Source organism: Rousettus aegyptiacus, unplaced genomic scaffold (genome assembly GCF_014176215.1).
Source record: "Rousettus aegyptiacus isolate mRouAeg1 unplaced genomic scaffold, mRouAeg1.p scaffold_m13_p_17, whole genome shotgun sequence".
NCBI classification, from domain to species: domain Eukaryota; kingdom Metazoa; phylum Chordata; class Mammalia; order Chiroptera; family Pteropodidae; genus Rousettus; species Rousettus aegyptiacus.
In genome coordinates, this window is record NW_023416292.1 from 27,969,306 (window position 1) to 27,993,327 (window position 24,022).

At 46.5% G+C, this 24,022-nt stretch overlaps 1 protein-coding gene, 1 long non-coding RNA gene and 6 other non-coding genes across 10 annotated transcripts; 2 read left to right on the forward strand and 6 right to left on the reverse strand.

The window, feature by feature from the left end:
• Positions 1 to 54: 54 nt before the first annotated feature.
• LOC118613204 lies at positions 55 to 218 on the reverse strand. Its single transcript, XR_004955341.1, has one exon. It is a non-coding gene; the product is annotated as a U1 spliceosomal RNA (small nuclear RNA).
• Positions 219 to 503: 285 nt separating this feature from the next.
• Positions 504 to 15,567, forward strand: HJV (hemojuvelin BMP co-receptor). Of its 3 annotated transcripts, XM_036234961.1 has the most exons (5): positions 504 to 608; positions 9,151 to 11,568; positions 11,972 to 13,543; positions 13,923 to 14,446; positions 14,920 to 15,567. In XM_036234961.1, the coding sequence occupies exons 3-5, from the start codon at positions 13,447 to 13,449 to the stop codon at positions 15,541 to 15,543; spliced, it is 1,245 nt and encodes a 414-aa protein (XP_036090854.1). In that variant the 5' UTR covers positions 504 to 608; positions 9,151 to 11,568; positions 11,972 to 13,446; the 3' UTR covers positions 15,544 to 15,567. The 3 variants fall into 3 exon arrangements, with proteins under 3 accessions (XP_036090854.1, XP_036090855.1, XP_036090856.1); XM_036234962.1 differs by lacking the exons at positions 504 to 608; positions 9,151 to 11,568 and having other exon boundaries at positions 11,820 to 12,137; positions 13,284 to 13,543; XM_036234963.1 differs by lacking the exons at positions 504 to 608; positions 9,151 to 11,568 and having other exon boundaries at positions 11,823 to 12,137; positions 13,357 to 13,543.
• LOC118613205 lies at positions 3,015 to 3,178 on the forward strand. Its single transcript, XR_004955342.1, has one exon. It is a non-coding gene; the product is annotated as a U1 spliceosomal RNA (small nuclear RNA).
• TRNAK-CUU lies at positions 5,130 to 5,202 on the reverse strand. The gene has a single exon. It is a non-coding gene; the product is annotated as a tRNA-Lys (tRNA).
• TRNAH-GUG lies at positions 6,063 to 6,134 on the reverse strand. The gene has a single exon. It is a non-coding gene; the product is annotated as a tRNA-His (tRNA).
• On the reverse strand, positions 6,969 to 7,040 carry TRNAG-UCC. The gene has a single exon. It is a non-coding gene; the product is annotated as a tRNA-Gly (tRNA).
• Positions 8,921 to 8,992, reverse strand: TRNAE-CUC. The gene has a single exon. It is a non-coding gene; the product is annotated as a tRNA-Glu (tRNA).
• Positions 14,914 to 22,123, reverse strand: LOC118612893. The gene is made up of 2 exons (XR_004955232.1): positions 19,526 to 22,123; positions 14,914 to 15,899 (listed from the first exon to the last, which is right to left on the reverse strand). It is a non-coding gene; the product is annotated as an uncharacterized LOC118612893 (long non-coding RNA).
• Positions 22,124 to 24,022: the final 1,899 nt, after the last annotated feature.

Sequence of the window (24,022 nt, forward strand, 5' to 3'; positions counted from 1 at the left end):
CTCCCCCGCAGAAATAATACCTAACACCCACTTCTTTCTTTTGCACACCAAAGTCAGGGGAGAGCGCGAACGCAGTCCCCCACTACCACAAATTATGCAGTCGAGTTTCCCACATTTGGGGAAATCGCAGGGGTCAGCACATCCGGAGTGCAATGGATAAGCCTCGCCCTGGGAAAACCACCTTCGTGATCATGGTATCTCCCCTGCCAGGTAAGTATGAGTTGCTCGCCTCCCGCCCCGACGCAGCCTCACGCGCCTCACACTGTACACGCACGGTCGCTTTGCTCCCCGCACCCCTGAGCCTCCGCAGCCCTTCCGCACACGTAGGACACGCAGCTTCAGGCCGCGGCCGGGACTTGCACGCGATATCCTGCCGCGTTTAAGCAGCAGGTGCCCGAAAAAGTAGCCCCTGCGCCGCCTCATCTGCATAGGACACGCCCCACCCGTGGCGTCACGGCGCTAGCCCTTCCCTGCGCCCCGCCACCAGCTCGCGTCTGCTGGGCCGTGACGTCAGCCACTCCTGCCTTCCTTCCCAGCCGCTTTGTGCGGGCCGCGCGCCACAGTCTTCGATACCCTGCTCTCTGGTGGAGGTTTTGTCTGAGCCTCTGGTGAGCTGAAAATCGCCTCCTTTGAAAAGCACAGGTCTTTTTTAAACCGCGGGCTTCTGGGGAACACGGGCAGGGGGCCTGTGCCAGTTGGAGCGCCGTGGTGCATTCACCCACCTCGGGAGCCTGGGCGCCTTTCTTGAAATAATGACTTTCAGTGCGTGGAATAGAAGGGTTAGGGTTTCCGAGGAGCCAGGTTCCTTGCAAGCCCAGTCATCTCTGTGGCCTGCAGTACTCCCAGGCATCCACTGGGGGTTTTGGCACATTTACCCCAGGAATAAGGGGGCATTACTCTAATCCTTGCTAAAGTGGCGTGAAGTGCATAATTAGACTGTGTTCAAAACCTACCTTGCTGGCACCTTGATCTTGTACTTCCCAATTTCCAGAATTGTGAGGAGTAAGTTGTTTAAGTCACCGGTCTGTGGTATTTTGTTATCACAGCCTGAGAATAATATTCCCATCCAGACCTGGAGGCTATAGTGGCTTCCTAGCTGTTTCCGGGTTCCTGGTGTTTCTCAGTCATTTGTTGGATTCTTTTCCTAGACTGTCCATGCGTTTGTAAAATATTGCTTTCATAAAACTCTCTAAATCACCCCCACCTAAGTGCGCTTCTTGTTTTCTATCGGAACCAAACCATTTTATGATTTCAAATGATTTCTTCAGGAAAGGCTGATAATCCAGTTAAGAAGGAAGATTTAAAATGCTGATAGGAGGCCCTGAGAGTGAGATTTGTCGACTTTGAGCTTGAACCCAGCTCTGTGACTTCAGAGCTTGCACACTTAACCACTGGACTATGCTGCGTCACCCTCAATTTTCAGCTTGAGAGACAGAATGTACAAATAAATGTACAATGACCAGACCATATATAAAAATATAACTGACCCACAAGCTACACCCTAGGAATCTGCCCAGGGAACCGTCAAATGACAAAACTAACACGACTTAGTAACAGTTCTGATGTTCTTTATTCAAAAAAAAGACAATCGATAGATTGAGAAAGCACCAGAGCCTCAAAAGCAGTGGAGGACTTTCTGAGGGATTTGGGGCAAGAGCAAGTTAATAGAGCATTGGGAGAGGCAAGTCAGAAGCAGGATGTGATTAGCTAGGAGGTCTGCGACTTCCTTACCAGGCTAGCAGGTCCTATTTCCTAGGAGAAGGTGAGCTGCTAGCTAAAGCTGAGTTGGAGGATGGTGGTTGGTGTATGTTATTTCCTTAACAGATTATTTTGTCTAAGTGCAGAGTGATTTAGGCTTAGATTTGTGATGTAGGTTAGGCCAGTGGGGCTGCTTCCATTTTGTGGATCCTGATATACAAATTAACTTTATCAAACCCAACCTTTTATCTTCAACCTGGGAAGGCAGCCTGATATAAGTCAGACTTGCAGGAAGCCAGATTGCAAGTTCTAGTTACAACCCAAGAAGCTAAATAAAGCTAAATAGCTTCTGTACCAATGGGCCAAAATGGCCAGGACTTGATAATTGATATTTCCCCCAATTATTATTCCTGCTTCCAATTTAGGACAAACCAGAGAAAACCAATATGCACCTCCAACTATCTCACAGGATAACAGGTTCTAGTCAGCCCACCTACAGCCTCCCCACGCCACCGGCCTCCATTGAGGTCACATGGGAAGCTCCTCTTTTGTCTATTCTACAGCTTTCCTACTCCACTTACCCTCTAGCCTCTGTCGAAACACAATTGACCATGGCTGATAGATAGCCTTTGCTTTTCTTGTTTGGTCTTTATTTCTAGGAGCATCAATGTAGAGTTAACAAAGACTCCCTCCTTGACTAACCATTAGTTAAACTACTCTGAACCCTCTTCTCAATCCTAGTCCTTAGCCTCCCAAGCCCAGTTTTAGCAAGAATCTCCTAGCCTTGATATTTAATCAAGTTTCTCAGTAATTTTGTATCTGCTGACTCCCTGAGAGTGCGTGGGTTCTTTGCTCTGTGAACTACGCCTGGCTTGTTCACATGGCATGCCACATGGTACCAATTAAATTGTACTTCCAAGTTTTATGCCCTGGGGACTTTTGTATTTTGATGAATGTAGGTTCTATTTGGCATCTTCTTCCAGAAGAGACGGGTTTTGTTGCAATTGAAGGCGGGAGGGGCTGACGTCGCGGCCCGACAGACGCGAGCTGGGGGCGGGGCGCAGGGAAAGGCTAGCGCCGTGACGCCACGGTTGGGGCGTGTCCTATGCAGATGAGGCGGCGCAGGGGCTACTTTTTCGGGCACCTGCTGCTTAAACGCGGCAGGATATCGCGTGCAAGTCCCGGCCGCGGCCTGAAGCTGCGTGTCCTACGTGTGCGGAAGGGCTGCGGAGGCTCAGGGGTGCGGGGAGCAAAGCGACCGTGCGTGTACAGTGTGAGGCGCGTGAGGCTGCGTCGGGGCGGGAGGCGAGCAACTCATACTTACCTGGCAGGGGAGATACCATGATCACGAAGGTGGTTTTCCCAGGGCGAGGCTTATCCATTGCACTCCGGATGTGCTGACCCCTGCGATTTCCCCAAATGTGGGAAACTCGACTGCATAATTTGTGGTAGTGGGGGACTGCGTTCGCGCTCTCCCCTGATTTTGGTGTACGAAAAAAAGAAAATCGTGTTTAGTTGTTGTTTCTGCAGAGTAATGTTTTTTTCCCGACTGGTTTTTATGCTGGTGGTGCGGTGTTGCGCATGGTCAGTCGGGCCTATTCTGTTTTTTTCTCAGAGCCCGTAAATGTACTCTATGCTGAGTGTCTTATCCTGTTATTTTTATGACACTTGCAAAACCGAAGCCCAACAAATCAGCTCATTGGGTAGTCTTGGAATTTCCATTTGGTTCTCCGTCAGAACACTCTGTGGGGCACATTTGGCTGTTAACAGAAAGGTCGGTGGCTCGAGCCTACTTAGGGCTAATCTAAATTTTAATGAGATAGGCACATAAAGTATTTGACCACTTAGTAAATGTTCATTAAACATTAGCTATTGTAATTCTTTTCAGTGGCAACTTTTCGCCATTTCATTATTTATCTTGTCCTTTTAAACAACCGAATATCCTTTTATGGTATGGACCAGTCACTATGTATTTAAACATTCCTCAACTGATGGACATCAGTGGTTCTAATATTTATTGTTATAATTCTTCAAGGACATTTTTATACATATATCCTCATTAGTTGTGCAAGAATTCCTTAAAACAGATTCCTGGAAGTGGACTTGCCTGATCAAAGTATTTGTGCATTTCTAATTTTGCTAATTCCTGACTAATTACCCTCCAATGATGTTTCATCTAGTCACATTCCCACATTTTAAGAGAACGCTCTTTAATTAATGGCATTCCGAACTCATCATCACTTTGCTTGGAGAACATTATTGCTGGTGGTCTCACACACATTGCTCTGAATCTTTAAGTGAGGGGCTGGTGCTATGACAGTCTGCTTTGTTCTCTGGACCCCTGGGGATTCTGAGAAGGTGGTTCACAAGTTCGGAGCCACGGGACTGTAGAGGTGCTATTCCCGAGTTCCTGTGATAGAGAGCTTAGGCTCAAAAAGACACAGAACATACCCTGCAGAGTGGAATCTTCGTGGTGGGTCCTGAGCCTAATAAAAAATGGAAAGGGGAGACAAATTTTCATCAGATTGAGATGTTAGATAATGGATCTTTTATTTTCTTGTAGCAGCTCTTCACAAGACTCTCACCCTATCTTGTTCTGGGACGATCACAAGGCGCTCTGCCTTGTGGTAAGATTCGGAACAGCTTCGGTTCAAGCACTTGCCTGTGTGGCCTGTGTGAATATGCACAAGGCCACTTGGGGCCACAGCAAGGCCCTATGAGATTCGAAAGTCAAGTTGGTAAAATACTTGAAAAACTACAATATGCAAAAACACTTATTTAGTACTTATTTTTATCAAGCTTATATATGCACATAGGTTAGAGAGTCAAACACTCTTATAAAGTTTGTAATGAAAAGCAAGTCTCTGATTCCTCCCCAACTTCCTGCTTCTTAAAGGTAACTACTTTAAATTCTTTTTATCAGCAATTAGCTATTTATTTCCATCCCTGTTAACACATATTGTTTTCTTGATTTTCTAGTTTTACGCACTTCGTCTCTCTTTTACATACTCCCCCTACCACCACCTACACCCCGCCCCCACACCACCACCACCACACACACGAATTCCCACTTATCTATTTTCCTAATTGTGATGGTTAATGTTATGTGATAACTTGACTAGGCCGTGGTACCCAAATATTTAGTCAAACATCAGTCTAGATGTTCCTGTGAAGGCAAACTTTAGGTGAAATTACCATGTTACATGGGTCAGAGATCACCTAGCCTCAAAGAACTGAGTTGCTCGAATCCCGGGCCTGGATTACTCTTTTCCGCTGAACTTGGGAAAAATAGAGGCAATTTCTGAAATCATATACAGAAATTTAAAACAACAGCGGCCATAACGGCTATTTAGGAAACTGCTGATTCTGGTGGAAGCTGACGGAGGGAATTCAGCAAAAGCCGACAGGAAGAAAAGGGAAAAGGAGAACTGCGCCCAACGTGGGGCTCGAACCCACGACCCTGAGATTAAGAGTCTCATGCTCTACCGACTGAGCTAGCCGGGCGCTGCTGGATTAAGCTGTCCCACATCAGTATACTTTCTTTTTGGGGACCCGGTGTACGATCTATTCATGCACTGGTTGGTGTGAAGGAAACCTCGAAATCCAAGGTTTTGTGCACGCGACAGCAGCCTTTTACCACTAAGGAACCCGAAACTTCCAGAGCATAATGGAGACTGCGCAGGGCCAGGCGGGCTTGCGGGGGGCGCAGGAAGGAATCACTGGTCCTGACGCCTCGATGGACCGGCTCACTTTGAGAACCGGGCATTTGCGACCAGGACTCCTGGGGAGGAAGCGAAAGAGCGCGCGGGAACAGGGATCTGCGACGCAGGCAGCCGCGGGAGTCGGAGGGGCGCGGCTCGTGCTCCGGGACGTTGGGGCTGCGGCCTCTGCTTCCTTCTCGACCGGAAACCCTTTTCTCTCCTAATCCTGATGACCTGGAAGTGGGGTGGGGGTGAGGCTGACGTGTCCCTGGGAAAAAGATCCGACGAAAATCGCCATTCATCGGGGGGCACGAGTTTAGTTCTAAATACCAAAAGTTTAAAGACCATATTCATTAGGTGCAAAGGTCCCGCCAAGATTTAAGGCACTGAGCTCCGGAGTCCCCAGCGAAGGGTTCTCCGCTCAGGCGAGGCACCAGGACCTCCCTCTGCAGCCTGAGTCGCCGCTCCGAGGCTCCGCAGCCCACCCTGAAACGTCTCCCCTGGGTCTGCGAGCCACAGAGCAAGCTGAGTGGGGACAGTTATTCACCCAAATCGTTGGCTGCACTCCTGAGACGCTGCCTAGAACAAAGGCAGAATTATAAACCGTTTTCACCTTAAAAAGGATGAAAAGGAGAACCGCCAAAGCCATTTAGGATGCTCACGTGCCGTGACTCGGATTCGAACCGAGGTTGCTGCGGCCACAACGCAGAGTACTAACCACTATACGATCACGGCGCGCCACTGGCAAGGCGGCGGGCTGGCTTCTCATTTAATGTCTCTTGAGACAGGAACCTACTTCATGTTGCTGTTCTACTCAGTTTGGATAATCCATTTGGGTCAAAACCCGAATAAACGTTTCCACTCTGCAGCTTCCAAGCCCAGACACCTGGATCTGGTTCTGAGCCTCTGAATCTCGCGGCGCCGGCGCCCACGTCACCCCCCTCCACCCGGCAGTGGCGCGCGCAGGTCCTGATCCAAGTCTGAGGACGACTGCAGAGGCCTGGGGATTGCGTCCCCAAATGCCCCTCCTCCTGTCACCTCTCCTTCTCCTGCAAAGAATCAAGCCGCCCCGCCCACGGCTGCGAGATTTTCTCATTTACATCTCCAGCTTAGGCCTTAGAATCTAGGTTTCTGTCCCCGGAATGGTGGGACCGGTAGAGAAGTGGAGCTGGCGAGCTGCAGGAAAGGGTGAAGGTCCCCCTTTATTTTTTCTTGCTTCTCGAACTACGGCAAGTAAATTGACCGGCTCTCTCTCGGGAAAGGGGTGCCTGGGCGACTTCCTTATTCAGACTCCGTAAATCGGAGCCGCCTCCAAGAATTCAGAAAAATAAATCTGACCAGCATGTATTTCAGAAACTTCCCTAAAGACCCCCAAAAGACTATTATCACAAACTGGTGCGAAGCCAGCGGCCGAACCCAGCAGACGGGCTTGGCTCTGAGAAGCGGATACAAGAAACCTGGAAGGTCTCTCTCAGGAGAGACCGCCCAAGAGACGCGAAGGGAGGCCAAACACCTTTTTTGTTGTTGTTTTTCTACTCAGTTTAGAGGAAAAGCTGAAAATGAAAAGGATGCGTTGGCCGGGAATCGAACCCGGGTCAACTGCTTGGAAGGCAGCTATGCTCACCACTATACCACCAACGCACACAACCTCAGGAGCTGATTTTCTTTCTTATGAGAACTAACTCGTTTTGGTCCCTATATATTTTTTCCTATTTTGAAATTCATGTCAATAGAAATTATCAATACAAAGCCAAAATATAAAAAGGAAAAGAAACTCTCCAGGATTTTCCCTATAATCATATTAAAAGTTCTGTGGTGATTTTTTACCGTTTCACAGCTTTAAGGAAACTCAATTCTAATTTATCCAGCGTCATTTGAAGGGGGTCTCTGAAATCCAGGGGATGACTTAAGGCTCTATTGCAGGAGTTATCTCTGTACACACGTGGTTATGTATTTGAGAGTGTTTCCTTAGGGCAAATGCATAAAGGTGAAGTTGCAGTTGAAAATATTTGCATATTTTAAAGCTTTGGATACATATTGAGAAATTGCTGTGTGGAGAGAGATCACCAATCGTTACTATTCGATGAGTTTTACCAAATTACATCAGTTAATTGGGTATCGTCACTCTTTTAATCTTTACAAAAGTGCAGGATAAAAATACAGAGTGTCATTTTAATTTACATATGTTCTATTATTCTTGACGTTGATCACTTTCATAAACTTGTTATTCGTATTAGTTTTGAGATGCACTAAGTCATATGTTCTAGTTTTCTGTTAGACATTTATATTATATTTATATCACTGATTTTACCGGTTTGTCATTTGTCTTTTCATATTATTTAGAGGACTTTTAAATGGGCAGTAGTTTTTATGCGGTCTAATCTTTCAGTTTTATCCTTTATGATTTGTGTTTGCTTTTACCTTGGAAAAGTCTTCTCCAGTCCAATATTAAGATAATGGTTTTATCCATTAATGTTCTTTTTCCTAGCTTTTAATTGTCTTAGTTGCATTTAATTCTCTAATCCATTAATATGTAGTATGAGTTAGGAATCCACTTCTATGAATTTATCCAAAGGTAATATCTAAGATACACAAAGATGTATCTACTCAGATATTCATCAGATTGTTATTTGTAAAACCAAAATTTCAGGGGTCAAAAACTAAAAATCCAGAAATACAATATATTAAATCAATTTCGATGAAAATCCCCCCAGGAATTTTTTTCAAATGACTTTTACATTATATATTGCTGGTAGGAGCATGAATTGGTACATCTAAAGAAGGCATATTGACAAATGCACATACCTTTTGAACCAGCATTTCAATATCTCACATTTATTCCACAAAATGATACATGTGCAAGGTTATTTATGACACATTGTAACAGCAAAGGTTTATAAATATCTTAAGTGTCCATCAATAGGAAGCTGGTTCCATTAACTAAGGAATACTCTGTGCCGCAAGACAGACTAAGGAAGCTCTTTATGTCTAACCCGGAACTACTTCTAAAATACATTGTTACTTGAAAAAGTAAAACTACAGAAAAGTGTGTCTAGATTGCTATCATTTGTGCAAGGGGGAAAACATGTTTAAATATATATGTATGTACTGAGTTTATATTAAATATTTACATTATAATCACAAAATTTAACACTGCTGGTCTTATTAGAGGAAAACTGCTTGGCAGTTTTGCATACTTGTATCCCAAATCATATAAATGTATTACCGTTCAAAATTAATTAATTAACCTGAAAGAAAATATCACGTTGCTGAAGAATATGTGTTGGAAATACATTAACTTAAAAAATCGCTGGTAATAAAATAGCATGTATAGCTTGATTCCGTTTTTATAACATCAAAAATTGGATGTTATCTTGTGTGATAGAATTGGGAGCGATGTTTTGTGTGTTTTTCTGCATTTCCTGATTTTCGACTTTGGGTGGATGAGGGAAATGACTAGAAAAAAAAATGTAACCATTCGAAGATTCTATTCCATAGATAGAATGAGAATAAAAATGCCATTCCCTGACCGGGAATCGAACCCGGGCCGCGGCGGTGAGAGCGCCGAATCCTAACCACTAGACCACCAGGGACGCTGCGAACGAACTGTGACAGAGAGCATATAGTGCGAACTATGTGTCTTCATTTGCCCCACGCATCCTTTTAACTGGCCAGGTTTGAGGATTTTTTTTTTCAATCCTGGGTTTTCCCCACGTCAAAACTACTTCCTTGTATTTCCTTTCCGGTGTAGAAAACTCATGAGAGACCTGCCAAGCCTGGCTCCCAGAACCGAAGGAGGATTGCGTACACACGATTACAGTCCCCAAGACCAGAAATGAATATTCAGAGAAAAGAGCGAGACACTGAGAGGCGAAGCTCTCTGCTTCACGCAGTTGCAGCAGTTCCGCGAATTCCCGGCAGGTCTCCAGCTGGGGCTTTGCCAATTGGCCGAGAACTGTTCCTTAGGGAATATAAAGGTCGTCGTGTGAGTAATGCCAGGTGAACCAGGTCCTACAGCACCTTTCTTTCTTTTTTTCCCCATCTGCTGCTGTGAATTTAGACCAAACTCTGTTGGCGAAGCTATCACAGACAAATGAAAATCACTCATTCTGCGGGGGCTTGGGGGTCAGCAGGATATGAGCATAACGCGATGATGCGAGACTAAAAGAAAGGCAGGATTTTGGAGCTTTAACGTTTTTTAAATATGAAGGTAGAGAGGGAGTGAGGAGAAAGAAAAGAAAGTTGGGGTGTAGGTAGGAATGCAGTCTAGAGACCGAAGGGACTTTTAAAACCAAACCCATCAATGTATACAAATTAACTTTATACAAGAGAGGAAAGAAAACGAATGTGACAAAATGTTAATTAATTTGGGAACACTCATTGAGTGTTCATGATTTCATTCTTTCCCATAGGTTTGAAATTTTTTAAAATAAAGTTGAGAAAAACAAAAATGAAACAATCACAAGCCATACCTTCTCATGGGTTTAAATGCCAAAAATTAGGGAAAAGAGTAAGTAAATGCTGGATGCTTATTTTCACAAAAGCCAAGTAAGTTATCCTGTGGTCACATTAATTCATTAGAAGTTACAAAAATGTTGATATTCTAATTATGCCATTCCTTCTTCATTCATTCATTTGCTGGAAAACTTCCATAAAGAGAAATTTCCCCTTAATCTTCAGTTCCCACAGGAAAAACAGGATAAATGTTTGATTCTTTCCAGTTAGTAGCAGTTTTCAAAATGATCTGATCCCCTAACATTCTCCAACAATGAGTTTGTATTTTTAAGTATCACTGTGAACTCATGAATGTATTTGGTGTGTTTAAATCCACTTGAAGACAGTGTTCATTTTGACATTCAAATTGCCCATCTTTGGCCACTGGAAATTATTCTTGTAGTTTCTGAGTCCTTTTAACACCAGTCTTCCCTCCTTCTTAACAGGCTTTGAAAGCTTCCTCACTTATCTTGGACAATTCCTGCTCCACCCCTGAAGTCAGCCATTCGTCCAAAGAGTTCCTTTTAGTGGGAAATAGTATCTAGAAAGGTCAACTTGAACACTAGTCACATTCATTACTACTGGGTTATTGTTTTCAGGCCTTTTTAGGATAAAGCTAGGAAATGTATTAGGATGAAAACACTATGAGCTCCAAGTTACTACTTCCAATTTACACTCAGAATTACGGAGTTTTTACTTAACTTCTTCAATCGTAAATCTGTCTCTCTGTTCCATACCAAATATTCTGGTTCCCAAAGACACTCATATTTTACTCACTTATTTCACCCCACAATATACCCATGATAGTTTCAGAACAAAAATGCCAACACGACCACCAACAATATGGCTACTTCAAAATATTTTTGCATTTCTTTTTGTCTTTAAGAGTATATCCCACTTGGGACACTATGGTCAAAGTACTGTGTTTTAAAATAACTTGAGGAGTTTGGTTGGAGGGTATTGCATATTTTTGTGATAAAAGCCTTATGATGTGGCCTCATGTGGCTGAGAGAAAAACTAAACCTGTCGGATACATGTATAATAAAGAAGAGTCCTGAGTGGGCATCTTAGATTCTGGATCAAACGCTGGGCCAATTAACACAGATGCCCTAGCGATACTCTTTGGAACCGGCCCTCGTGTTAATTTCACTTGGCTAGTGCTAAGAGATGATCCCAGATGCCCGTGGTTGCAAAAATATGACATGGTTAAATTCCTTGGCTGTGATGTTTTAAAAGGCCACAAGATTATGTTACTCCACCAAAGTATCTTTCTGAGTCTCTTTTTATCTCAGTTTCTCTCTCCAAGTCCCTCTCCCCTGCGGATTAGTAACCTTCGAGAAGTTCTATCCCTACCCCTCCTTCACCTCTCTGACTTTTTCAGTCTCCCCCCACCTCCAGCCACTCAGGAGAGCTGTGTGTATGTGTGTGTTCGAGAGACGGAGGGAAGAGAAACTGCTGTATAACTAACGGAAGGAAAATGGAGGCCACGGGGAGATGGACAGCTGCAACGATATGAACCGGGAGACTGAAACAAACCTTCATCCTAAACAGCTCGGAGCTCAGATTTCTCCCCTGGACAGCTGGCTTTTTCAGTCTCCAAACACTGTGCCAAGATGGGGGAGGGGCTGTGAACTACCTCTGCTATGGACCATATTTAAAGTCAGCTATCCCCCAGGTATATTCTTTAGAGACTAAACTCGTAGTCAGTAAAGCAGGGATAAGGGTGGTGACCGAAAAGTATACAGTTGCCTTCTCTAATTTTAAAAGGCCGGGAGCTCATTACTGACTGTGCCGGAGGGCTGCCTGGAGTAGGCAATGACTAGAACTGGAATCATATAAGCTGGAATGAGATATCTGACTTGCCTGCCATATTTCTTTCCCCTACTCTCCCCACTTGGCACCTTACACTCCATATTCTTTCTAAGCCTCCTACCCTCCCCACTCCCACACCCTACCCCCAACACTCCTGGAATTTTGGACTTAGCTATTTTTAAAACAGTCAACTCAGTAGCCACCTCCCTCCCCCGCTCAGCTGTCCGGCACTCCGGCCAGCCATATACTCCCCCTTCTACCCACAGCAGACCTTCTCTGGTTCCCTGACCTCACTGAGACTGCGGCCGGTCTGGGAACCTGGAGGAGACATGGAGAAAGGGACGGGGGATCCCCTGACTGGAGCTGACCAACAGAGTAGGCAGTCATGGCTGGAGAACCGGATAGCAGAGTAATGTGTGACCTCTGGAAACAGTAAGTCAAAATGAAATTGCGATTCTTTTAATAAGCTTTCGGACTGAAGTTAGACTTTCATAAAATTGCAGCATCTACTTGGATGTCTCTGGTCCAAAAGCCAGGACCTCTTCCATGCTAAGGTGCCCCAACCTCCACTTCTCCTTCTGTCTCATTTCTTTCTGGCCTCCGGCCTCTGGCCATTTGAAATGTAATCCTCTGGCTCTCCGCTGCAGCCTCAGCTCTCTCCTCACCTTGTTACTTCTGGAAGGTTCCTTCGTCAGGAGGAGTTTCCCACATCCCCTCCTCTGCGGTTTTCTCACCGAGGCCACATTTAGCCTCAGATGATTACTCACTGCTCTTCTTCTACCCTGGCCCTGCTTGGCAGCGCCCTCCACGCTGGGCTTCCAGGGGTGGCGGCCATTCCTTGTCATACATGATTTGTCCCCACAACTCTAGTCCACCGTCCTCTTCTCCCTCCTGCATGACCGTTCCCCCAAGCATATCCTTACCCCAAGCCCTGTCCTCACCAAAAGACTGAGAACTGAACTTGCAAATGGAAGATTAATGGAAAGAGTGACTCTTCAGGGGGGCTTGAAAATGTTCAAGAACTGCTGACTCGTACCAAGCAAAGATTGATTTGCATGCTTGGGTCACACCCCATTACTCCATGAGAGAGGGATTATAACTGCAGTTCTCTGGAATGGATGAAAGAGACAGGTTCCTTTTTCATTTGAATACTGAGGGGATGGGTATTCCACTCTTACTCCTTCTTGCTGAAAATTCCGACACACTCAAAAAGAAACGCATGACCCCTGGAGGGCGTCCCTTCCTGACGGGGAGGAGCAAATAAAGGATATGTTTCTGAAGTATTTTCAGATACTTATTCTACTGGGGAGCCCACTAGCGTGACTGAGATGGAACGGGTCCGCACGAGTCCTCCTTTTTTTGACGTTTCTGCTGTTTGGCAGCTCAGAATGGGGCAATACAGTGGACTGTGCCCCTGCAGCCCACGCGACGTCCCTTCCACCCCCACCCAGAGGTGTTGCATAAGGGGCCTGACAGTGGCCACAGAGCAGGGCGCAGACGCTTAACAGCCACACTTACAGTTTGGGGAGCCCCATTCTCCTCCAACTCTTCTGCTTATTCTTTTCTCGGTCTTTCCAGATTCTCTTCACATCATCCTGAACAATCTTCAGCTCTTCTCTCTCCCCATGCCCGGCCAAATCTCTTTTTTCAGACCCTTACAGGTCGACCGGTCAAAATTCGCTAGGTAGGAGGGCCGTCAGCTGCAAAGAACTGGAGCCTGGGGGGACCTGGCTGGATAGGGATGGGGGATCCTGGCCAGTCCCCTAGTCTCCGGTTCCCCCATGGCGGTCCCCCAACTCTAAGCACTCTCACTCTCCTGCTGCTCCTCTGTGGATATGGTAAGGAAGGGCCAGGGAGGGGTTTCGGGGCGCTAGAGGGTAGGCCGCTCTGTGGGGGTGGGCATGTGAGCACGTGTGAGCGAAGAGATGGGCGCCGAGGGGTCACGCGCCCCGCTCCCAAACGGGAATATGTTATTTCCCGTTCGGCTTGGAGAGGGGCATGGGAACGACCTCGATGCACGGGGAGAAGAGCCCCGGCGGGCTCGCGGGTTTGGCAGGACGGAGCGCAGGCAGAACTGGGAGCTGGGGGCTGGGCGCGCCGGGAGGCCCGCAGCGGCTCCAGGAGCGGATGACCTCTCCTGGCGAGACTCGGGAGCGCATCCCGCAGAAGAGCAGCGACCCGGGGCCCGGCTCACGCCCCTCTCCCTCGTGTCCTCAGCCAGTTCTCAGTGCAAGATCCTCCGCTGCAACGCCGAGTACGTGTCCTCCACCCTGAGCCTCCGCGGCGGCGCGCCGGGCTCCGGCGGCCTGTGCCGCGCGCTCCGCTCCTACGCGCTGTGCACGCGGCGCACCGCCCGCACCTGCCGCGGGGACCTGGCCTTCCACTCGGCGGTGCACGGCATCGAGGACCTGATGATCCAGCACAACTGCTCGCGCCGGGGGCCCACGGCCGCGCCCCCGCCCCGCGGCCCCGTCCTGCCCGGCGCCGGCCCCGTCGGCGCCCCCGGCCCCGCGGCCCCGGACCCCTGCGACTACGAGGGCCGGTTCTCGCGGCTCCACGGTCGCCCCCCGGGCTTCCTGCACTGCGCCTCCTTCGGGGACCCCCACGTGCGCAGCTTCCACCACCACTTCCACACGTGCCGCGTCCAAGGAGCCTGGCCCCTGCTGGACAATGACTTTCTATTCGTGCAGGCCACCAGCTTCCCCGTGGCTTCGGGGACCAACGCCACCACCACGCGGAAGGTCAGGACGCAGCTGCTCCCCCAGATCCTCTCAGGGTCGCCCCACGGCGCCGCTCGCATCGCGTCCCCGCGCCCTCTCGGCCACGCCCCCTCCCCCCTCCCCCTCCTCCACCGCCCCCACGCCCGCGATCGCCCCCCACCAAACCCCGCTCCTGGAAACCACCTTCCCTTGGTAGGGACGTCACTCGAGTTCAGAAAACAGAGGAGAGGCTGGGGAGAGGAGAGCCGGGGAGCCCCGGGGTGGGGTTACAGAAGGGGACACTTCCTTCTGTGGGAGCTGCTGGGACTACGATAAAAAAAAAAGGGGAGGGAGGGGTCCAGCGAGCACGAATCCTGTGTCACCACACGAGGAGGAAAGACGGGGACGTGAGGGCCATGCTGAGCCTGGACTCTCTGGGTCCCCTGACTATGACGGCGGGTGGGGGGGCGGTGCCCGGAGCCTGAAATGAACTGTTTTCCCTCTCGCCCTCACAGCTGACCATTATATTTAAGAATATGCAGGAATGCATTGATCAGAAGGTCTACCAGGCTGAGGTGGACAATCTTCCTGCAGCCTTTGAAGATGGTTCTATCAATGGAGGTGACCGGCCCGGGGGCTCAAGTCTGTCCATTGGCACCGCTAACCCAGGGAGCCACGTGGAGATCCGGGCTGCTTATATCGGCACAACTATAATCATTCGGGAGACAGCTGGGCAGCTCTCCTTCTCCATCAAGGTGGCGGAGGACGTGGCCAGGGCCTTCTCGGCTGAGCAGGACCTGCAGCTCTGTGTTGGCGGGTGTCCCCCAAGTCAGCGACTCTCTCGCTCAGAGCGCAGTCGTCGGGGCGCTGTAGGCATGGATACTGCCCGACGGCTGTGCAAGGAGGGGCTGCCGGTCGAAGACGCTTACTTTCACTCCTGTGTCTTTGACGTTTTAATCTCCGGTGACCCCAACTTTACTGCGGCAGCTCAGGCAGCTCTGGAGGATGCCCGGGCCTTCCTGCCAGACTTAGAAAAGCTGCATCTCTTCCCCTCAGACGCTGGGGCTCCTCTTGGCTCCGCCACCCTCCCAGCCCCACTCCTTGCTGGGCTCTTTGTTCTGTGGCTTTGCCTTCAGTAACTAGGCCAGGAAGCCCAGGACTGGTTTAGAAATGATTTGGGGATACAGACTGGCAGGGAAGAACGTAAAGAATTGCTGAAGGAAACGGTGGGGACCAGGAGACAGATACACGAAACAATGACATTTTACCTGGAGTCAAATCGGGCTGCAGTCCAGGGGTGAAATGACCACAGAACGGGGCTTTGGGGCAAGGTTTCTGCATTCCAGACCTCTGTAGGGACTCTTCACTGGTTCCCCCAGTGAAGGGAATTATTCCAGTCCCTCTATTCCTGAGTTCTCCCCTACAAGCTTAGAGGTTACAGGGGTCCTGATGATCAGCAGAAAACTGAAGGGTTGAAGCTTTTCAAAGGAAAAACCTGAAAGAGGAAGATGTGATCATTACCCATGAGAAACTCAAAATCAAATGATATTGTCTCTTGGAAGCTGGAAAGAGGAGAAGATAATTATGGACAAGAACCTACCGGATAACTATATGTGGGTAAGATGTGGTCTGCTTTCTCGGTTCAGAAATGCAATGGGGAATATCTGGATCTTAGGTGAAGAGAATCTCTGCCTTTGGAGAACGGCACGGATAGGAGAGAAACTCTCATCCCCACCCCTAACTGAACCGTTATTAAAGCTATGAATTCTTCACATCTTCCTCTGTTGTTGAATCTCTTTACAGATGCTTGACAGATGCAAAGACAATGTCCTCACTCCACTGAACGAAGGCTCAGAAGCACCAGACGTTGCTTCTACCCTCAGGAAGTTTACGGGCTGGTGGGGGAGACCAAACTGACTCACACGAAGGAGGGGTGGGTGTGCGACGATTCGCAAAATTCTATGATACTGCGAATCCCGATGGGAAGGGGGTTGGTGAGGACTCAAGAAATAATACGTGATGAGAGGTAATAGAGGAGATGGGGTTCTAAGCGATCTTTGAAGACCGGGTAGGATTTGGATTGCCAAGCACCTTCCAGGTGGTAGGAACCACCTGGAATTTCCCATAGCTTCGTGATTTAGTGAAGAGACCAGCAAAACTCAAAAAAAGTAGCCAAGAAGCAACATGACGGAAAGAGGGCAGGTGGGGGAGGGGGGCAGAGGCCTGATCGCAAAGCGCCCCGAAAATGGGCCAAGGAGTTTAAATTCAGTTAACGGCCAACATTGATCAAGAGCTTAAAACCGGCCAGGCGATGTTCTAAACACTTTTAAATTATTAATTCATTTAATGCTCACACCTCTCTAAGGAAGTTAAAATGCGCATCTCCGTGTTTATGTCAGGAAACAGGTATAGGAAGATGAAGAGACTTGCCCACAGTCGTACAGCTAATAAATGGCAGAGCCGGAAACGGAACGGTCTGGCCCTAGAGCCTCGCTCTTCACCACCGCACCACACTGTCAAGGAAACAACAGCTCTCTGTTTAGGTTGTGGAGCTGGGCAGGAAAAGGGAGACGCAGCCATGGCAAAGGCTACTTTCCTCTTGTCGCATGAAGCCCAAGAGGGAGAGCTGGGAGGGGGAGGGGGCAGGGCGAAGTTGAAGGACTCTAGTGTGTAGAAGAGAAGACCCAAGGACAGAAGATTCTAGTCCAGGAGGTTCTAAAGCAACAGTGTTGCTCTGAACAAAGCTTTGGAGGATGCAACTTTCGTGTTCAGCATTTTCTCCTTTTTTCTGGTCTCAGGCTCCCCTTCAGGGACTCCACTACCTAGGGCCTGCCTCCTGATCTAATCATGTGCGGACACTGATCTTCCCCCTCTTCTTCTTCTTGTCACCCATCTGCCCACACTCGCCCAGGACACGCCTACGCACCGGCCTGTGCTCACCAGACAGGGTGTCCTGTCTGGTCTGCCATTTCAAATTTCTTTTGCAATTCTTCAGCCCTTACTCCCTTCTCTCCACCTCCTCTAAGGACCACGGCCACTCTGCACAGTGTCTTTAGTATCTGAAATGATCTTTAGCTAATCTAGGCAACGATCTAATAGAAGAAAACGGGAGGGAAAATATCTCGAGTTCTCCCTTCACTTACGGGTAATGTAGGCGTTCCGACTTGAAACATCTTTTTGAGAAACTGCGCCTTCTATTGGTTCTTTTAACTCAAAAGAGTGGAGGAATTTCAAGTAAGTTAAGAAGAATTTCATAGCCAACTGGTGAATGAGATTCTTTCATGACACCTGTCATGTAACACGGCTTCCTTTGCCCAGATTCAGGGTTAGCCCTATTACCAGCGAAGTATTTAAAAAGGGGTAGCTCAGAATAAACACATGAAAAGAGGCTCGACATCATCAGTCATTACGGAAATGCAAGTCAAATTAAAACCACAATGAGACAAAACTACACACCCACTTGAATGAGACCGACCATATCAAGTGCTGGTGAGGATGCAAAATAGTACAACTTTGTAAAACAGTTTGGCGGTTTCTCTAACAGCTAAGCATACACTTACCATACAATCTAAACCTTCCACTCCTGAGTATCGACCCAAGAGAAATGACAACATGTGTCTGGACAAAGGCCCATAACCTTCTTCTCTGTAATAACCCAAAACTGTCAACAAGCCAAACGTTCACCAGCAGGTGAATGGTGCACCAACTGCGGTAAATCCATGCAACAGCATACCACTCAGCAGGAGAAAAACTACTGATATACACATGACGAATCTCAAAACAATGCGAGTCAAAGAAGCCAAACAACAACAGAAAGGATTTATACTGTTTGCTTTTGTTCATATACAATTACAGACAAAGCGAACTAATATATAGTGACAGAAAAGAGATCAATGGTTGCCTGGGGATGAGTGGACGGAGGAAGGATGGCTGACGAAGGAACATAAAGAAACTTTTGGGGGTAACAGATTCATGATCCTGAGTGTGGCAAGAACTTCATGGGTATACCTATGTCAAAACCCATGCAAGTACCTACTTTAAATATGTGTGATTTATCATACATCATGTGTGCCCAATGAAGCCATCGTTTTTTTGGTTTTTTTTAATGGGTAGCCCATCTATCCCTTTTCCTTTGCTGGATCAGACAAAGGCTCAGAGTGATCATAGCATAAAAAGGAAAGATTAGAACAGACTTTCCTTCTTCTAGGAAAACACAGAAAAGAAGGGGATGACGGGGAATAGAATATTTAATGATTTTATAAACTCTCTTCCATCACAAGAACCATACTCTTTCCTCCCAATCGTCATCCTTAAGGTCAGAGACCACAGGAAGGACATTTTCTTGTTTAAAACCATCAACCCTGTGCCTCATAATTTTGGCCTCCCACTCCACCAACAGTCAGCAGGTGGCGCTGTTGACTAATAAGAATTACTCAGTGGGGACGCGGCAAGTTTTCAGAAAAAGGAAAATCTGGGATTATCTGATATGCTGCCCATTTGAGAAAAAATAATACGCATTTGGCAGAACTGGCACTTCAGGAGTAAATTGAAGATAGGTCCAGGGTAAACAAATAAATAGTTTAAATAAATTATTATAACTTCACAACAAAGGGTCGTTCAAAATATGAAAGAATCGAAATACACTACTTGGCTCCACATGGATATCGCGTATACAATGATAATAATGTAACACTGACTACCGATTTAGCCAAAGTTGTGATATAACTCTATTGTGAGAATGAGGCCAAAGGAAAGGGAAGACAGGGATGTAAAACGCCTAAAATTTCAAGTACAGATACAGTAGATATGTCTAATATTTCTAAATTAAGAAATAAACGAAGAAACATATAGCTTAGAAATAAGAAGTAAGTACCAGATAAAAAATCTGAAAGAACTGGAAGAGACTACCTCAGTAGAGGGACCTGAGGACTGCAATTTTTTTATTTAAGCATTAAATACTACATGATTTCAATTATATCATGTTACATTGTTTTGATCTTAAAAAGGGAGGGTACTTCTCCCTTGGCCATTCCTGAACTTTCTCCCTTAACTTCTTAAACTTGTGGCCACCTCGACCACTTCTCAGATCCACCTGACCCCTCCCTGCCCACTTCACCTCACCTCATATACTTCATGGCAAGTTCCCTCCCACGTTTCTTCTCAAGGAAACGAGAGATCGTTTCCATGGTCTGGTAATTATGGTTCTCAAAATCAACGCCACAAAAACTTCCGCCAGCACTAAGGGGAGGAAAGGAGAGCAGAACATTAAAAAACAAAAGGCCTTCCTCAATTTGTCTGCCTGCTGCTAAACCAAACTATTCATCGTCCTCCCAACCGTTAACAGGAAGGAATAAGTTAAATATGTTTCCTAAGATAAAATTCGCGTGTGAATGGAGGGTGGGCTTGTAGAAAGTGAAAGAAAAACCAGGAAGGACAACTAGGTTGTACCTTCACTGTGGGCTGTTTTGGAATCGCTCCTTGCTACTGGTTCAAAGAACTAATAGTTTTAATATCAAGGGTTGTGTGTAATCGGTCTTTGATACAGCACTTTTTTTCTCCTGCCTCTGAGAAACGAGCTAAGTCAGATGTTTAAAAAATTCCTCAATCTCTTCATTGTGCCCTCTCACTCCACCTCACCCCAGCCGAGAACTGAAAGGCCCTTCACTAAAACAATAGCACCTGAAATAGAAAATGTTCTGCCATGGTTTTATTTTCTCTTTCTGGAGGCCACTGACCTGCGTCTACCACAGCGAAGCCTACGGCCAGGGGGGAATGCCATTGGCGTCAGAGAAGAAACCGAAACTAGAAGGATGTGCATGGGTTATATATGCTACACATTAGCTGATCAGGCCAAGATAATCCTATGGATTGATTTTTGACCCTTCCTTAGAATTTCTGAAGCACCTAAACTACACCAGGCCATAGGACGACATGGTTCCTACCCTTGGGGAGCTCATCTTAGTGGGAAGGAACAGACAGAAAAACATAATTGCAAGCTAAATGATCAATACTCATCACATACAGAAGTATGTCCTGCACGCTGTGGGAATACAAAGGTGACAGTTAGGTCTGCCTGAAAAGAAATCAGAGAAATATTTACAAAGGAGACGATTTCTTTTTTAAGAGTCAGAGATGCTCTAGTAGTAGAAAGATCTTTGAACCATAAGTTAGATGAATTTTGTCCTAGTTGTGTGAACTTAGGCCAGTCACTTGACCTCTCTGAATCGCAATATACTTTCTACAAAACATCTGTCTGCCTATCTAGTGAGAATCAAGTGTTTGTGCAACTGCCTTATAACACACATGCGTAGTTGGCTCTGTGTACTCTAGAAACGTTAACAAAGAAAGTATTGTTAAATGTCAGTCTGGATAAAAAACTGTTTCAACATGCGGTTTCTTCCTCTCCTCTCCATCGGCGTCATGAACACCATATTCCTTACTGTGCTTCTTTTTCTCGTGATTAAAGAATCATCTTCGCCACCCAGGGGAGCAGTTTTGGGTCAAGTTTCAGGTCTCAGAAAAGCTTCTGGGTTTTTGAGACAATTCTTGAACGAAGGATCTTGACAGTACATTAACTTGCCCGCTGGGTGGCAGGGCGAAGCCAACTGGATGACTGAATTGTGTAAGAAAAGAAAGAATTTCTCAGAAAAGGGTAAATTGGGCTGAGCACACAATGTCCCAGTCTCCCTAAAGTTTATAAACTTCAACACCATCCAATTTTCCCCTCACAGAAAAACAAGTCATCACCTCTCACCCCTTTGCCTGATACATAATTGGGCCATAGGCTTCCACGGGGGTCTGGCTATACACGTTACAGTATAGCAGAAGGAACTGAGGTTCAGGTTTAAAGCCTAACGCTGATAAGAAACAATACCAGGTTCTGAATTAGTGGCACATTCTACTCCAGATACATACCCTATCTATCAATTCAATTTATACTTAATAATACATTTACTCTGTGGAATGTACTCTGCTAGATGCTGTGAAGGAAACAAAGATAAAGAAAGGACACAGTTCCTGCTCTCTAGGAATTTATTATCTGAGAGGAAAGGTAATTTATACGTAATGCAAGAAACAGAAACGACCTGCTACGGAGTACTCAAAAGAGAAGTAAATTCTGTTTGGTTGCAAGGAGAAAGAGGAGATTGGGAATCAAGGAAGGTTTGGGAATCGAGAAATGTTTCGTAGAGGAAAAGTCATTTGGCTGTGTACCAAAGAGTCGGAAGGATTTCAAAAAGCAGAGATGGGAGGCAGGGCAGGCATTCTGGGTAGAGAGAAATGCGTAAACAAAGGCAGAGAAGGATATATTAGGGGAACACCGAGTACTCGCCAGGTTTGGCAGAGATATACGGTACATACATGAGGAAGTGGTGGAAAATGAAACTGGAAGTTGCTCGAGGCCACTTTGTGAAAGCTTCAAATGCCAAGATGAAGCATCTGAATTTGATTCAGTTAAGCGATGGGCTCTGGCATCTCACAGGAACAGACAGGAATTCAATTTTGTTAGATTAATTTAGTCATCTAATTTGTTAGATTAATTTAGATTACGGCAGAGAGATCAGTTAAAAGCTGTTAAAATAATCTAGGCAAAAATAACAAGGACAGGAACCAGAGCGGTGGCAATGGAATAAGAAATGAGATAGATTCTAGAAACGCTGGAAAGATGGCCTCTGCAGAGTTTGCCAGTTGACTGGATGTGCGGAATGTCAGGAGGAAATCAAAGCAATTCCTGGATTTTACAACCGAGGGAATGTATAATGGATCCGTCAAAAGAAACGAGGGGAAAAACTGAGTTTGAGCACAGGAGGAAGATTATGGATTCCATGCTGGACGAGTTAAATCTGAGATGCCAGCTGGAGTTTTGGAGACAGATTAAAGGGATAGTATAGATTTTACACGAGTGATGTACAGATGGGCAAATTGAAGAGCAAAGCTCAAAGGGAAAAAAAAAAGACGTCCTTGAGAAAAGCTTTCAGGAGGCATCGAAAAAAGGAATTGAGAGCAAAGGAGAAAAGAATAAAGTCCGAAAGGCATAACGGATGTTTAAATTTTTAAAAGATGCCAGTTTTTAAATTATATGGGAGTCTTTCGTGTGTCAACTACAATCGAAAAAAAATAAGAATACAAAACAATGCCTTTAATAAATAATAGATTATATGGGAGTCAGGTGAATGAGGTTTTAAAACCACTCTGGAAACCTTGAAACAACTATTTCAGTGGCAAGAGAAGCCAGAATACAAAGGGACAAGTTTCATCGACAGAGACAGCGGTGTTAACTTATTCTCTTAAGAAATTTGATAGTGAAGAAAACAGAGGTGGCGATAGTATGTGATGGTATTAAGATTTTTTTTTACTATAATAAGGCAACTTTAAGGAATACCTTGGCAACGCCCTCGCCGGTCCCCTGGATCTCTCCAGGTTCAAGTGTTGATGCAACAGACCCAGGGACGCCCCTTCTTCCAGCCTCCCACCACCCGGCAACCTGGCAACCTCTCGGCAATCCTCGGCCTCTGAGACCCACCAACACTTTTTTGTTGTTTGTTTGTTTGTTTGTTTGTTTTAGCTTAACTCTTTACTGCCAAACAGCCATAAGCCCTCAAATCCGTCACAATTATTTCACCGAGGTGGAAGCCACCGTCGATCACCTGGTCAACCTGCATCTGGGGCCTCCTACGCCTACCTGCCTCTCTCTGGGCGTCTGTTTCCACCGCCTGGACGTGGCTCTGCAAGGCCTTGGCCACTTCTTCCCCGACTTGGTGGAGGAGAAGTGCGGGGACGCCCAAAGGCTCTTGAAGATGCAAAACAGCGTGGCAGCCGCGCCCTCTTCCAGGACCTGCAGACGCCTTTCCCAGGATGAGTGCGGTGAAACTCAGGATACCATGGAAGCCGCCGTGGGCACTGGGCCCGTTTGCATCTGCGCGCCCGAGGTTCTGCCCGCGCAGACGCGCAGCTCTGACTTCCAGGAGAGCCGCTTCCTAGATGGGGAAGGTGAAACTCGACATGAAGATAGACGACCCCCTGACCAATCTCCGCAGGCTGGTCCCCCCGCTGGGCTGGGCAAGTATCTCTTGGAAAGGCTCACGCTTTGGAGCCAGAGGCTTTTGAGGGACCCCTCTGCATCCCCCTGGCGTTGGCCTTGAGCCTGAGCCTCTCCCTGCAACCATTAAGAAGCCTTCTAACCACCCTGGAGCCCTTTCCCATGACTCACCAAATGGAAACAATAAAGCTTTTTTGCTATATTGAAGGAAAGAAAAAGAAAGAAAGAAAAAAGTAGTATCTTAAACGAGTCTGCAATACTTTCAAACAAATTCATTCATCGCCTTGCTCCAGCTTTCCCTGAAGATGGGCAAATCCTAGATCTCCATACTTTTCCTCAAAATACTAGAAAAATAGACCCAATAAACATGAAATTTGGTCTTCCAGATGAGGATTGATTTTTATTATTATTATTTAGGTATAGTTGACATATGTCATATTAGTTTCAGGTGTACAACATAATGATCCAATGTTTGCATATATTATGAAATGATCACACAGCAAATCTAGTTAATATCTACTATACATGATTACAGAATATCTTTTTTTGTGATGAGAATTTTGGAAAATCTAGTCTCTTAG

What these genes read in the sequence shown, in the direction of transcription:
- HJV (XM_036234961.1), top strand. Translation starts at nt 13,447, where the DNA reads ATGGGGGATCCTGGCCAGTCCCCTAGTCTCCGGTTCCCCCATGGCGGT. An exon ending in GCTGCTCCTCTGTGGATATG is followed by an intron (nt 13,544 to 13,922) that starts GTAAGGAAGGGC and finishes TCGTGTCCTCAG; the next exon opens with CCAGTTCTCAGTGCAAGATC. An exon ending in ACGCCACCACCACGCGGAAG is followed by an intron (nt 14,447 to 14,919) that starts GTCAGGACGCAG and finishes TCGCCCTCACAG; the next exon opens with CTGACCATTATATTTAAGAA.